The 11,687-nt window shown below is 35.5% G+C and overlaps 1 protein-coding gene across 7 annotated transcripts in view; it reads left to right on the top strand.

Moving 5' to 3' along the window:
- Window positions 1-10,587, top strand: part of ZNF292 (zinc finger protein 292) — a 98,738-nt gene extending 88,151 nt beyond the window's left edge. For all 7 annotated transcript variants that reach the window (XM_045188536.2, XM_024551679.4, XM_045188538.2 and 4 more), the window contains one exon: window positions 2,522-10,587. In XM_045188536.2, coding sequence (XP_045044471.1) covers window positions 2,522-9,658 — 7,137 coding nt within the window. In that variant the 3' untranslated portion in view covers window positions 9,659-10,587. The remainder of the gene's footprint in view (window positions 1-2,521) is intronic.
- The last annotated feature ends 1,100 nt before the right edge of the window (window positions 10,588-11,687 follow it).

Here is an 11,687-nt window from a genome sequence, read left to right on the forward strand (position 1 = left end):
GACATTGGGGTCAGAAGTAAAGCACATAAAAAAGCAGTTAAAAGTATGAATGTATGATTTTCAGAACTGTGGATACAGACCAAAATATATATATTTATTATTTAACAAGTTAGTATCAAGACACATGAGAGAATGGTGTATTTGCAGAACTACAGTTTCCTCAGTTTGCCTGGAATTATAGGCTGTTTGGGTAGAGGGAAAGGTAAAAAATGAAGCTGGACGAAATGAGACATGGGTTAGATTGTAAAGGCCCTTTTGTATTCCTTGCTTAGTTATGTTTACTTCTGAAATATATAAGTAACTATTTAAGAATTTGAAAGCAGGATAAGGTATGATGCTGTGGATGGCTAGGGAAGGGCTAATGGGATGTGCATGGGGAACTAATACCATGGTGTAAGCCTTGGGTAGCTTTGGGTCAAGGATCCTAGGCAGCCCTGGCTGGTGTGGCTCAGTGGATTGAGCACCATCCTGAAAACCAAAGTATTGTCGGTTCGATTCCCAGTCAGGGCACATGCCTGGGTTGCAGACTGGGTCCCCAGTGAGGGGTGTGCCGGAGGCAACCACACATTGATGTTTCTCTCCCTGTCTTTCTCCTTCCCTTCCCCTCTCTCTAAAAATAAATATTATAAAATCTTAAAGAAAAAAAAAAGATACTAGGCAGCCAAAGGAAAGGAACAGAAAAGCGATACCAAAGGTAAAACTTGCAGTTTTTAGAAGCCTTCCTGTTTCTATGCAAGTACCAGAAATGGGGATTTGTCTCTTCCTCCTTTGAATTGACACCGCTTCACTTCTGTTCCTGTGGCTCAAAAATTTAAGCTGTTACTATCAGTACTTTTATCAAATGAGGCTGGCAATTAAGTAGATTTATGGATTGATTGTTTAATCACATCTATTTATGGAAAATTGTGATTTCAGACTCAACTTTAAAAATACTTTTATAACCATTTTGTGATTTGAATATTACTTAGAAACTTAATTTTTAATTACATTAAGTTGAAAAGTCACAATAAAAATTTTGATACGGTTTATTGTTTCACTGGTGTTAACTTGTTAAGGTTTCAGATTTATTTACAACATAAAGATGTTTTTAAAGCAAATTTATTCTAAGCTATTTGTCCTTAAGGAGTTGAAATGAACTTTTAAGTCCAGTAGCAGACTGTATTTGAATAGAAATGTCAGTTGTCTTCCTCTCTGAAGTAATTTTAGTTTCATTTTAAGCAACCAGTAGGTTTTTTCTTTTTAATCAGTTTTTGTCATCTCAGGAGAAAGGAATTGATATCCATATTACTAGCCCCTAGTGCATGTAACAGAAATGCAAATGTTTTTACTCTAAAAGTTTTCTGGCTCAGATCTATCCCAAAATAATATAAAATAATATAAAATAATGATACAAGTTTCCATGAAAGCTAGAGACAATCATATGGTTCCATCTCTTTCCCAGTTGTCCTTTCTTCATTGTCACTTTTAAAAATAAGTTTCATATTGTCATTTTTTCCCTTTTTTTTCCTTGATTTTCTTCTTGGTCTTTGTGCCCTTCTTTTTTCTGAAGTCAACTCCAGTTTGGTGTCCCAGCCTCCTTCCCTCACTCTCTTTTTGGCCCACAAATCTAAGCTTCTGTTTGAGTAAAATATTTTATTTCTTCCTTAATCTACAAAAATACAGACCCTATCAGCTTTTTTGACTTACTTTCTTTTCTTGCCTTTTGATCTTATACCACGCATATTTCATTCTCATAAATATGGCCACATCTTTTGACTGACTTATTTTTCGTATGTTTATGTTCCCTTTTAGACTTTTAAAACCTATTTTATCTTCACTACACATATCTTTCAAATGACTCTTACATTCATTACTGCTATCTTATAATAACAGCTCAAGATGCTAATTCAAAAGGAAGAGTGTTTATGTCTCCTCCTCCTCCTAATTTCTTAAGCTGGCCTGAGGTAGGTCATTTGGCATTCAATTTTGTGATAGAATTAGAGTCTCCACTATTCAGGAGCAAATAACTTTATTTTGTTAAAAGTGAAAATCTCCTTTCATTACTCAGGAGTTATGGGGACATTCTCAGTATTGTAATTGAGATAAAAAGAATTTGTTTCAGAAGGGTTATAAATGCAGACTTAGGAAATGAGATATGTGATAAAGGTACTGGCATTTATTAATCACTTACTATGTGCCAGACATTATATCAAACTATACCAACAATTTTACAAAGTTTTGCTGTTTTGATCTCTTATTTTATAATTGGGATATGAAAGAACAGAGAAGTTAAATAATTTCCCAGTTTGCTAGCTATTAGGTAATCTTGGCTGCCAATGTTTATGCTTTTGCTGCTATTCTATATAGTTCTTTATACACACACACACCCAGGCTGAGCCACAATGCTGTAAAGAAGCATCTTTTCATATATTGCCTTTTGGAAAATTTGAGAAAAGCAAACCTCAATTGTAAATTACTACATTAACAAATCTCTGTTGATGAGTGTAGATTAAGTTAACATTTTCTATTTGCTTTTTCACAGACTGAAGGGGCTGGACTTGCTACCTGTATAGAACTATGCATAAAAGCTCTTCGCTTGGAATCTACAGAAAATACCGAAGTGAAAATATCTATTTGCAAGACCATTTCATGCTTGTTACCTGATGATCTGGAAGTTAAACGTGCTTGTCAACTAAGTGAATTTCTTATTGAACCTACAGTAGATGCATATTATGCTGTGGAAATGTTGTATAACCAGCCAGACCAGAAATATGATGAAGAGAATCTTCCAATACCAAATTCTCTACGCTGTGAGCTCTTACTTGTATTAAAAACACAATGGCCCTTTGATCCAGAATTCTGGGATTGGAAAACCTTGAAACGACAATGTCTTGCATTAATGGGGGAAGAAGCATCCATTGTGTCTTCAATTGATGAACTAAATGACAGTGAAGTTTATGAGAAAGTAGACTACCAGGAAGAAATTAAAGAAACTTCTTTGAATGGACTTTCTGGTGGAATTGGTGCTAATTCTGGCCTTCTTTGTGATGAAAAGCAGAAGAAGAAAGAGATAAAACAGTTAAGAGAGAGGGGGTTTATATCTGCTAGGTTTCGGAATTGGCAAGCCTACATGCAGTATTGTGTGCTATGTGACAAAGAATTCCTTGGTCATCGAATAGTACGACATGCTCAAAAACATTACAAAGATGGGATTTACAGTTGTCCCATATGTGCAAAGAACTTTAATTCTAAAGAAACTTTTGTCCCTCATGTCACATTGCATGTTAAACAATCTAGTAAAGAGAGACTCGCGGCTATGAAACCATTAAGAAGATTGGGAAGGCCTCCTAAGATCACAACTACGAATGAAAATCAGAAGACTAATGCTGTGGCCAAGCAGGAACAGCGGCCTATAAAAAAGAACAGCCTCTATTCAACAGACTTTATAGTATTTAATGACAATGATGGTTCGGATGATGAAAATGATGACAAAGATAAATCTTATGAGCCAGAAGTGATCCCAGCCCAGAAACCAGTACCTGTCAATGAATTTAATTGCCCTGTAACCTTTTGTAAAAAGGGCTTTAAGTACTTTAAAAATCTAATTGCTCATGTAAAGGGGCATAAGGATAGTGAAGATGCCAAGCGCTTTCTTGAAATGCAAAGCAAAAAGGTTATTTGCCAGTACTGTAGACGGCATTTTGTAAGTGTTACTCATCTTAATGATCACTTACAAATGCACTGTGGCAGTAAACCATATATCTGTATACAGATGAAATGTAAGGCCGGTTTTAATAGTTATGCAGAGCTCTTGACCCACCGAAAGGAACATCAAGTCTTTAGAGCAAAGTGTATGTTTCCTAAATGTGGCAGAATTTTTTCAGAAGCTTACTTACTATATGATCATGAAGCACAGCATTATAATACCTATACTTGTAAGTTCACAGGTTGTGGTAAAGTGTATCGTTCTCAGAGTGAGTTAGAAAAGCATCTGGATGATCACAGTACTCCTGAAAAAGTGCTGCCTCCAGAAGACCAGCTTAATTCATCTGGAGCTTCTGTTCAGCCTACCAAAGTGAATCAGAACTCAGAAGGGAACACCAAGAAAGAAAGGTCTGTGCTTTCTTCAGAAAATAACGCGGACAATACCTTATCAGCAGATAGAGGTGATGCTTGGGATAAAAACAAGGCAGAATCACCTGTGGCCAAACAAGACCAGATTTCTACTTCGGAGCTCAGGCATGCCGATGAACCATTGTCAAATGGTTTGGAAAACCTTGCTGCTACTCCTCTGCTACAGGCCAGTGAAGTAGCTGTGTCCATTAAGGTGTCCCTCAATCAGGGCATCGAGGATAACTTTGGAAAGCAAGAAAACTCAACTGTGGGAGACACTGGTGAATCACTGGTCACAAATTTACATACAGTAGTTGAAGATACTTGTAATGATTTGTGTCATCCAGGTTTCCAGGAGAGAAAAGAACAGGATTGCTTTAATGAAGCCCAGATTACTCAGAATTCTTTAGTAAATTCAGAAACCCTCAAAATAGAAGACCTTTCCCCACAAAACTTAGAAAAACAAGTGAACAACTTGATGAACTTTTCTGTGCAAAATCAGGCAGGATTTCAAAACAGTTTACCAACATCCAAGTTTGAATGTGGAGGTAATGTTAAAACTTCGTCCAATCTTTGTAATTTACCTCTAAAGACATTAGAAAGTATCACATTTGTTCCACCGCAGCCCAGCCTAAGCAGTTCTTTAGGAACTCCATCAGTGCCTCCAAAAGCACCAGTTCAGAAATTCAGTTGCCAGGTTGAAGGATGTACTCGAACCTATAATTCTTCGCAGAGTATTGGGAAACACATGAAGACGGCACATCCTGACCAGTATGCTGCATTTAAAATGCAGTGTAAAAGTAAAAAAGGGCAGAAATCTAACAACTTAAATGCACCAAATAATGGAAAGTTTGTTTATTTTTTGCCATCACAGTTGAGCAGCTCTAACAATGCATTTTTTATACCACAGACCAAAGCCAATGGGAATCCTACTTGTTCAGATCAGTTGCAAGACATCTCATCTTCTATTTTTCCAGCTCATTTAGCCAGTGTGTCAACTCCATTGTTACCCTCAGTGGAAAGTGTCATAAATCCAAATATACCTTCTCAGGATAAAAATGAACAAGGTGGTGGTATGTTATGTTCCCAGATGGAAAATTTGTCTAATACTACCTTGCCAGCACAAATGGAAGATTTAACCAAAACAGTTTTACCTTTGAATATTGACAGTGGCTCAGATCCTTTCCTACCTTTACCTGCAGAAAGTAGTTCAATGTCTCTCTTCCCTTCACCAGCAGATAGTGGAACTAATTCCCTTTTTTCCCAACTGGAAAATAATGCAAACCATTTTTCCTCACAGATTGAGGGAAACACTAATTCTTCCTTTCTCAAAGGAGGCAATGGTGAAAATGCAGTTTTTCCCTCACAAGTAAATGTTGCAAATGACTTCAGTAGCACCAGTGCCCAACAGTCTGCTCCTGAAAAAGTTAAAAAAGACCGTGGGCGGGGCCCAAATGGGAAGGAAAGAAAACCGAAGCACAATAAAAGGGCTAAGTGGCCTGCAATTATCAGAGATGGGAAATTTATCTGTAGCAGGTGTTACAGGGCTTTTACTAATCCCAGATCTCTGGGTGGACACTTATCTAAGCGATCTTACTGTAAACCACTGGATGGAGCAGAGATTGCTCAAGAACTTCTACAGAGTAATGGACAGCCTTCTCTTCTTGCCAGCATGATTCTCTCAACAAATGCAGTAAATGTGCAGCAGCCACAACAGTCTACCTTCAATCCAGAAGCATGTTTTAAAGATCCATCATTCCTGCAACTTCTTGCTGCTGAAAATCGTTCAACATTTTTACCAAATACATTTCCTAGGACTGGTGTGACTAACTTTAGTACAGGTGTTAGTCAAGAAGGAAGTGAAATTATTAAACAGGCATTGGAAACTGCTGGCATTCCTAGTACATTTGAAGGTACTGAAATACTTCCCCATGTTCCAACAGGTTGTGTCTCAGATGCAGCACAAGTAAATACGACAGTGATACCAAATCCAGCAGCCCCACCACCCCTGTTGCAGACTGTGTGCCACCCTAATCCCCTGCTGACAAACCAGAATAGACCACCAAACTCCAAAACTCCCTCCATTGAGGAATGCAGCAGTTTGCCTGTTTTTCCAACAAATGACTTACTACTGAAAACTGTTGAAAATGGGTTGTGCTCTAGTACATTCCCTAATTCTAGTGGGCCATCACAAAATTTTACCAATAATAGTTCACGTGTTTCGGTTATAAGTGGTCCTCAGAACACAAGGTCCAGTCATTTAAATAAAAAGGGAAACAGTGCTTCTAAGAGAAGAAAGAAAGTTACTCCTCCACTAATTGCACCTAATGATTCCCAAAACTTGGTAACAAATGACCTAACAGCAGTGGGACTTAGAGCAAAGAGTATTGAAATACCAACTACTAACCTTCATTCAAACGTAATTCCAAATTGTGAACCTCAGGGTTTGGTGGAAGATCTAACACAGAAATTAAATAATGTTGACAATCAGTTATTTATGACTGATGTGAAAGAAAACTTTAAAACCAGTGTTGAGTCTCATACAGTGTTAGCTCCTTTATCATTAAAAACTGAAAATGGTGATTCCCAAATGATGGCTTTTAATTCATGCACAACTTCAGTAAATTCTGATTTGCAGATTTCTGAAGACAGTGTAATACAAAATTTTGAAAAGACTCTTGAAATTATTAAAAGTGCTATGAATTCTCAAATACTTGAGGTAAAAAATGGATCTCAGGGTGTTGGTGAAACATCACAGAATGCTCAAATAAATTATACCATTCAACTTCCTTCAGTGAACACTGCACAAAATAACAAATTACCTGGTACATCTCAGTTTTCCTCTCTCACAGGTGTCATGACAGCAAAGAGTAACATTCCTCAATCTGAAGTATTACATAAGGAGGATCAAATGCAGGAAATTTTAGAAAGGTTACAGAAATTAAAATTAGAAAATGACCTATCCACTCCAGCATCCCAGTGTGTACTAATAAATACATCAGTGACACTGACTCCTACTCCTGTTAAATCAATTCCAAATGTTACAGTTGTTCAGCCAGTTTCTGAAATGCTAAATAATATTCAGTTTAGTGATAAAGTTAATAAACCCTTTGTGTGTCAAAACCAAGGCTGTAATTACAGTGCTATGACAAAGGATGCTCTTTTTAAGCACTATGGTAAAATTCATCAGTACACTCCAGAGATGATTCTTGAAATTAAGAAGAATCAATTGAAATTTGCTCCATTTAAATGTGTAGTACCTACATGTACAAAAACATTTACAAGAAATTCTAATCTCCGGGCACACTGTCAGTTGGTGCATCACTTTACAACAGAGGAAATGGTAAAGTTAAAAATAAAAAGACCTTATGGAAGAAAATCTCAGAGTGAAAATTTGTCAGCCCCACGAATAACACAAGTAAAAAGACAGCTTGTTATGACAGAGGAAAATAAAAGGGAACTCCAGTCTGCTATGGAATTAGGGACAATCAAGGAAAATACCTTCAGTAATACAGCAGTGATTCCAGAAAAACAACTTGTAGGAAAAAAAAGTCCTGAAAAAACAGAAAGTTCTTCACAAGTGATTACAGTTATTTCAGAACAATGTAACACAAATTCTCTCACAAACATACAAACTAAAGGGCGGAAAATTAGGAGACATAAAAAAGAAAAGGAGGAGAAAAAACATAAGAAGCCAGTTTCCCAGTCCCTTGAGTTCCCAACAAGATACAGTCCCTACAGACCTTACCGATGTGTTCATCAGGGTTGCTTTGCTGCCTTTACAATACAACAAAACTTAATTCTGCATTATCAGGCTGTACACAAATCAGATCTACCTGCATTTTCTGCAGAGGTTGAAGAGGAAAGCGAAGCTGGTAAAGAAAGTGAAGAAATTGAAACTAAACAAACTGTGAAAGAATTTCGATGTCAGGTGAGTGACTGTTCTCGAATTTTCCAAGCAATTACTGGCCTGATACAACACTATATGAAACTTCATGAAATGACTCCTGAGGAAATTGAAGGTATGACTGCTTCTGTGGATGTTGGGAAATTTTCATGTGACCAGTTAGAGTGTAAATCTTCATTTACGACATATTTGAACTATGTTGTTCATCTTGAGGCAGACCATGGAATTGGGATAAGGGGAAGTAAAACTGAAGAAGATGGCATATACAAGTGTGACTGTGAAGGATGTGACCGTATATATGCAACTCGGTCTAATCTCCTTCGACACATTTTTAATAAGCATAATGACAAACATAAAGCTCATTTGATTCGGCCAAGAAGATTAACACCTGGTCAGGAAAATATATCAAGCAAAGCAAACCAAGAAAAGACAAAGTCTAAACATCGGGGGACAAAACACAGATCTGGAAAGGAAGTAACCAAAATACCTAAGACCAAACGAAAGAAAAAAAATAATACAGAAAACAAGAATGCAAAGATTGTACAAATTGAAGAAAATAAGCCTTATTCTCTGAAACGTGGAAAGCATGTCTATTCTATAAAGGCTAGAAATGATGCCTTATCTGAATGTACAAGCAGATTTGTAACCCAGTATCCATGTATGATAAAGGGGTGTACATCAGTTGTTACAAGTGAAAGCAATATAATTAGACATTATAAATGCCATAAATTATCTAAGGCGTTTACATCACAACACCGCAATCTTCTTATTGTCTTCAAACGGTGTTGCAACTCACAATTAAAGGAAACTTCTCAGCAAGAAATTGATAAGAACGATGTGAAAGAATCTGACACATGTGCATCGGAGAGCAATGTTAACTCAAGAACAACTACAGTTCCACAGAAGGAAGTTGTAAAAAATGAAAAAGATGAAATGGACGAGCTAACAGAATTATTTATTACAAAATTAATAAATGAAGACAACACAAGTGTGGAGACCCAAGCTCATAACTCTTCAAATGTAAGGAATGATTTTCAGGAAGATAATCCCTGCCAGTCAGAAAAACAGAAAGCAAGTAATTTGAAGAGAGTTAATAAAGAAAAAAATGTCTCCCAAAATAAAAAGAGGAAAGTTGAAAAAGCTGAACCAGCACCAGCAGTTGAGTTAAGTAATGTGCATAAAGAAGAAGAAACTGCTGTTGCAATTCAAACCACTGAGGAGCATCCTGCATCTTTCGACTGGAGCTCATTTAAACCAATGGGATTTGAAGTATCATTTCTGAAGTTTCTTGAGGAGTCTGCAGTGAAGCAGAAGAAAAATACCGACAAAGATCATCCAAATAGTGGAAATAAAAAAGGATCCCATTCAAATTCAAGAAAAAATACTGACAAAACTGCTGTGAATAGTGGAAATCATATATGTTCTTGCAAAGAAAGTGAAACCTTTGTACAGTTTGCCAATCCATCACAGCTCCAGTGCAGTGACAATGTAAAAATTGTTTTAGACAAGACTCTGAAAGATTGCACTGAGCTTGTCTTAAAGCAACTTCAGGAAATGAAACCTACTGTCAGTCTGAAAAAACTTGAAGTACATTCAAATGATCCAGATGTGTCTGTTATGAAAGAAATCGGTAAAGCCACAGGGAGAGGGCAGTACTGATAACTAATGTACTATAAATCATTTACAATTTTATTTTAAATAGAAAGTCATCAAGCATGCTAGAGTTGTGAAACTTTTTTGTTATTTTTTGTAGACATGAATTAACCTGGCCAAAAAAAAAAGGAAAAAAAAAAAACCACACATGGCATTTTGTCATGTAAAACTTCTTTTTATCCCTATGGGACTTGAAGAACAGAATCAAAACTTCAGTTAATGTAAATATTGAGCTTAACCTCAAATTTTTATCAACCAATTGTCCTTTTTATGAACTAAAATGAATTATCTGTGTGATTGATATGTTTCACCAGGTCACTGCTCATGTATAACAGTACTCTGTTTGTAGATACCGTTTTTTGTATATATTTATTATTGTAAATCATTTGCTGCCACCAGCAGTATGTAATTCTAAACTATTAAATGACACGTTTATATTTGGAATTTTAATTTTTAACTAATCAGGTTTTTAAAACTTTCATTGTTTTAAATTAAGAATTTTTGACTGAAAACTAGAAACTCTGCCATAGTTCATTGATTTTTACATAGAGCATATATTTACAAGATCTCAAAATTACTTTTCACAAAGTAGGCACATTACAGAAACACCTTGCTCTACTTTGTAAATTTGCCATCCAGGATTTTGGGGTGGTATTCATGTGAAATTAAAGCAGGTTCTTTAGCAGTTTCCTATAGTTATAGTTTTTCCCCCCAGTGCTTCTAATTGGATAAACATAATATGAGTCGCTGAAATATAATGAAAATGTGAATAAAGAATTTACATCAAAGATTACAAACATTTGGTATTTAAAAAAAATCCTTTGTGAATGTGATAGAAACTAGTAGTGTGGAGCAGTGTAAATATTTGAGGTGGTGATTTGTGAAGTAGCCCAGTATTGCCTTAAATAAAATCACATTTCATTTCATTTCTTTTATACATGTGATCTTATAAAGGGTTTTTTTTTTTTCCCGTATTCTGAGATTTATAGATTGGTGTATAGCTTTAAACTGTATAAACTTTTGTGGAAAAATTTTTTTAAACATTTTTATAAACCTTAAAGTTGGTATCATCAAATTGAGCCCATCTTGTGTTTATAAAATGCAAGAGTCCTTAACATTTATAATTACATAGATGAAACACTTTCTATAAGGAAGTTGGATTTTTTGATTTTACTGTTTATAGATGTTAGATTGTACAGATTTGTCTGTATTTTCCCACCATATCTAATGATGCTTTTTTCATTAGATTGGTCTTCCAGAGCAGTATTAGTTGTTATAGTTGATTATTTTGGTTATTCAGTATATAGTTAGTTCTTATAGTTTAGCTTTATTCACCATATTTATACTGTGGATTCACAGCCACAGATAGAAGTTATTTCAGGAGCGTTTATGACCTTCATTTGAAGTCCAACTAAAATCAGTACTGGAAACAAAAGAAAACATCCTTTCAAATTGACTTGTTTTTGTTTGCCATAAATGGTAGAATTGATTTTTGGCTTTGTGTTTGTTATAAACCAGTTGCATTCACAATATTATTAGCCTGAGATATTGATGAGATTGTGATGGTATGAAAATGTGTTTATTCCCTGTGCAACATCATATTTGCAGGAAAAATGAAGCACTTAACATTAACTGAAATTGCTGGTACTCTGAATAAATAAGCAAGTATTTTATAGTTTTATTTCTAGGGCCTAATTGGTTATATTGAATAGTTGTTTTTACCTCCTTAAGGTTTATTACCAATATGCATAAAACTTGATACATTAAAATCCCTATCCTTTGGTAAATCCATTGTTATTTATTAAAATAAAAGTTCTTATGGGTGATAAATACATGTTTTTTTCCCTAAATTAACAATAACTTAACTTTGAGTAATTTTAATATTAAACTTTTGTTGACAACTTATGTTTTCGTACAGTTTTCTTCAAAGTTGATCTAGCTCTTAAAGGTAGGCATTTGGCAAAACTGCCCTATATAGTGCAGTAGCAAGTAGGTTTATTTCTGATGAATTTAGTGATGAACCACTGTTAAGTGA

The sequence above is a fragment of the Desmodus rotundus genome, chromosome 11, assembly GCF_022682495.2.
Source record: "Desmodus rotundus isolate HL8 chromosome 11, HLdesRot8A.1, whole genome shotgun sequence".
NCBI lineage: Eukaryota > Metazoa > Chordata > Mammalia > Chiroptera > Phyllostomidae > Desmodus > Desmodus rotundus.